This window comes from Pteropus alecto, unplaced genomic scaffold (assembly GCF_000325575.1).
Source record: "Pteropus alecto unplaced genomic scaffold, ASM32557v1 scaffold101, whole genome shotgun sequence".
NCBI lineage: Eukaryota > Metazoa > Chordata > Mammalia > Chiroptera > Pteropodidae > Pteropus > Pteropus alecto.
Genome location: NW_006432945.1, coordinates 19874702 through 19878268, shown reverse-complemented (window position 1 = coordinate 19878268; position 3567 = coordinate 19874702). Strand labels below are relative to the sequence as shown.

The 3567-nt window shown below is 55.3% G+C and overlaps 1 protein-coding gene across 5 annotated transcripts; it reads left to right on the top strand.

Moving 5' to 3' along the window:
• The first annotated feature begins 92 nt into the window (after positions 1–92).
• On the top strand, positions 93–2814 carry NIT1 (nitrilase 1). 5 transcript variants are annotated; one of them, XM_006907871.3, is made up of 7 exons: positions 93–111; positions 424–519; positions 752–1006; positions 1096–1199; positions 1628–1761; positions 1918–2043; positions 2287–2814. In XM_006907871.3, the coding sequence occupies exons 3-7, from the start codon at positions 762–764 to the stop codon at positions 2551–2553; spliced, it is 876 nt and encodes a 291-aa protein (XP_006907933.1). In that variant the 5' UTR covers positions 93–111; positions 424–519; positions 752–761; the 3' UTR covers positions 2554–2814. The 5 variants fall into 5 exon arrangements, with proteins under 5 accessions (XP_006907933.1, XP_024899699.1, XP_024899698.1 ...); XM_025043931.1 differs by lacking the exon at positions 93–111 and adding an exon at positions 142–160; XM_015586262.2 differs by lacking the exon at positions 93–111 and adding an exon at positions 179–341.
• Positions 2815–3567: the final 753 nt, after the last annotated feature.

Here is a 3567-nt window from a genome sequence, read left to right as displayed (position 1 = left end):
CGGGTGCCGAGCCCCCCGCCCACCACGGGGCGGTGGGAACGAGGGAGGGCGACCCCCGCTCGGAGATCCTGGGCTCGGGCGGGACTGTGCTGAGTCAGTGCAGCTGCGCAGGTGCGCAGGCGGGAGGCGCGGCGGGGAGAACCCAGGAAGTTCCTCGAAGGTGACTCGAGGTGCAGAGACGTCCGGCAGGGGACAGGGCCTCGGTTTAATGCGAGATCGCGAAGTCGAGGTTTCCTGCACCCCTCCTTAGGGTCTCTTCCTGTAACCCATAATTACCTGTAGTGAAGAGCGTTTTGGAGACTTGGGGGTTTTCACTGGCAGGGCCCTGATTCAGCCTCACAGTATGAAGGGAGAAGTCGGGGAATCCTAGAAATTTATTGCTTTGAGAGAGGGTTCGGTGTCCTTATTTCTCACCTTCCTCAGGCTGGGCTCCATCATCAGGCCTCCTCACCAGCTCCTGTCCCTTCTGTGTCCCAGACTCCGGATACCTCGACTCTCAGTATTTTGTGCTCAGCCCAGGTAACATGTTTTCTTGTATCCTCAATGCTTATCACATAGCAGATGCTCAATGTTGGTTAAATGGATGGCGGGAGACAGTGGGGCATCAGCCATCACGGGATATTTGATTGGTGGGTCGTTGTGCCTTGTAGCAGCAGAATCAAAGGGAAGTCCAGCCTTCTTGCCTCCCCACCTGTTTAAACTTGGGTTTCCCCATGCTGGAAAGTCTCAGTCCTGTCTGTGCCATTCATAGGTCCAGAGCCATGGCTGTCTCCTCTTCCTCCTGGGACCTGCCGCTGGTGGCTGTGTGCCAGGTAACGTCGACACCAGACAAGCAGCAGAACTTTCAAGCGTGCGCTGAGCTGGTTCGAGAGGCTGCCAGATTGGGCGCTTGCCTGGCTTTCTTGCCTGAGGCATTTGACTTCATTGCCCGAGACCCTGCAGAGACTCTACACCTGTCTGAGCCACTGGGTGGGAAACTTTTGGGAGAATATACCCAGCTTGCCAGGTATCAAGGGGAGAGGAACAGGTACTTTCTTTGTTGGGTCATGTCTCTGGATTGCGGCTGTGAGAAGTGTCAGTGTCCCCTCCCCCCAGGGAATGTGGACTTTGGCTGTCCTTGGGTGGCTTCCATGAGCGTGGCCAAGACTGGGAGCAGACTCAGAAAATCTACAATTGTCATGTGCTTCTGAACAGCAAGGGTGAGACCTCATAACTCCAGCCCACCTCTTCCTGGGCTCTTGCGCGTAAACTAAGATTCTCCAGAATTTTTCTCAGTGGAGGGAGGTGGGCGTGTCCCTACTCCTGCTCCTGGCCTGTGAACTGTCTCCTCCCCGGGAGGAGAGAGCTAACTGGGCCTCCAGAGCAGTGGTCCCCACACTTGTTGGCACCAGGGACCGGGGCTCCTGTGAGAATCTAATGCCTGATGATCTGAGTGGAGCCGAGGCGGTGATGCTAGCGCTGGGGAGTGCTGCAGATACAGATGAAGCTTCGCTTGCTCACCTGCTGCTTGCCTGCTGTGTGGCCTGGTTCCTAACAGGCCACGGACCAGTGCCAGTCCACAGCCCTGTGGTTGGGGACCCCTGTTCCAGAGCACCAGCACCAGGTTTCCTTCTCCCCTTTACTCTAGGGTCAGTCGTGGCCACGTACAGGAAGACGCATCTGTGTGACGTAGAGCTGCCAGGGCAGGGGCCTATGCGTGAAAGCAACTCTACCATGCCTGGGCCCGGTCTCGAATCACCTGTCAGCACCCCGGCAGGCAAGGTGGGAATGTGAAAGGGCGAGGCGGGAGGGGAATAGGAATCCTGTGACTAGGTGATAGAAGGTAGAAAGCCCTAAGGAGTAGGGTAGTGGGGGTGTGACCAGATGCTGTGACAAACAGGGTAGGGGGCTTACTAGGCGGGCTGTCTTCCATTCCAGATTGGTCTAGCTATCTGCTATGACATGCGGTTCCCCGAACTCTCTCTCGCATTGGCTCAGGCTGGAGCAGAAATACTTACCTACCCTTCAGCTTTTGGATCTGTAACGGGCCCAGCCCACTGGGAGGTAAGAAGACACCTCTTCAAAACACACATCTTCTCTTAATCTCCTCCCCTTCCCCCAGCCCTCCTTACTAGTGGGAAGATCCATCTCCTAGATTGCTGCCTTAGATCTCCTGTGTTGTAAATCATTCCCAGGCAATTATCAGAGTGGCTACTAGAGGTAGACTAGCCTGCCATGTCCACTGCCTGCCACTTCTCTACGAGCTGCTACGTGAATGGGCGTGGACACAAACCTCCTTATCCCCAGGTGCTGCTGCGGGCCCGTGCCATCGAAACCCAGTGCTACGTGGTAGCAGCAGCCCAGTGTGGACGCCACCACGAGAAGAGAGCAAGTTATGGGCACAGCATGGTGGTGGACCCCTGGGGGACAGTGGTGGCTCGCTGCTCAGAGGGGCCAGGCCTCTGCCTTGCCCGAATAGACCTCAGTTACCTACGACAGTTGCGCCAACACCTGCCTGTGTTCCAGCACCGCAGGCCTGACATCTACGGCAGTCTGGGTCACCCCCCATCCTAAGACTTTTGACTTCAGCGAGTTGAGACCCCCATCGTAAGCTGTTGTTGCTGTAATGCCGGGGCAGGGCCCAGGTGCGGCCCCTGACTTGGAGAACCCCGGCTCTGCTTCTTGGGAAAGGTGAAGCTCACCTGAGCTCACATTTCACTTTCAGAAAGGTGGGTTTTTATATCGTCACTGTTTATTTCATGAGAACTGAAATTATGCTGAGGGCTGAGCAGTACTGGCATTGAAAAAAATAGAATCAGAAAGTCTGTGTCTGGACACCTCCTTTGGGACTGAACTGCACCAGCTGGACCAGGTGCCACATGTAGGCCTCCTGACTCATTCCACGTCTCCCTACCTAAGTAAAAGTGCAACACTCAGTGCATGTCCCGGCCCCGGAGTGCTCCCAAGCCTGGCCGTAGGGCTGGCGGGCGGGGGAGAGGGTGGAGAAGGGAGGGAGGAGGAGGGAATTGATACTGAATTACATCACGTTCACCTACAGTGCCCTTTGCCCAAGCCAGAAGGATGCAAAGGGGAAAAGGGCTGCAGGGTACAGTATTTATTTTCACTTGAACATGAAAGGAACGGGTCACACTCCCCCTTCCCCTTTTCAGGGGGAGTGTATTTTAATCAGCAACCTCTGCCCCACCTACCCTGTGCATGTGTGTACACACACACCGTAGCTGGGAGGGGTGATGGGCTGACCAGTCCTCTTAACCTATTTTCCCTTGAAGAGGGTCTGACAAAGGGGAAAGAAGGAGCCACAGCAGGCAGAGGTTTCAGCTGTGGAACAGAGAGACGAGACAGCAGCACCAAGGCCAGGAGAGAGTGGAAAAGGGCACAGCTTCTTTGTTTTTTAAAAATTCTTATAATTTGGGGGAGGGTGGTAAGTAATTTCCAAAATACACTTCAGAGTCCTACCTTCCACACAGCTCCCTTCCTCACAGCCCTTTGGTTTTTCAGACAAAACTTAAGAGCCCTCGTTAAGCCCGAAGCCCTGGGAGCGCCCCAGTGCACCCAAGCACAGTGCTC

What these genes read in the sequence shown, in the direction of transcription:
- NIT1 (XM_006907871.3), top strand. Translation starts at nt 762, where the DNA reads ATGGCTGTCTCCTCTTCCTCCTGGGACCTGCCGCTGGTGGCTGTGTGC. An exon ending in TGTGCTTCTGAACAGCAAGG is followed by an intron (nt 1,200 to 1,627) that starts GTGAGACCTCAT and finishes CCTTTACTCTAG; the next exon opens with GGTCAGTCGTGGCCACGTAC. An exon ending in TCAGCACCCCGGCAGGCAAG is followed by an intron (nt 1,762 to 1,917) that starts GTGGGAATGTGA and finishes CTTCCATTCCAG; the next exon opens with ATTGGTCTAGCTATCTGCTA.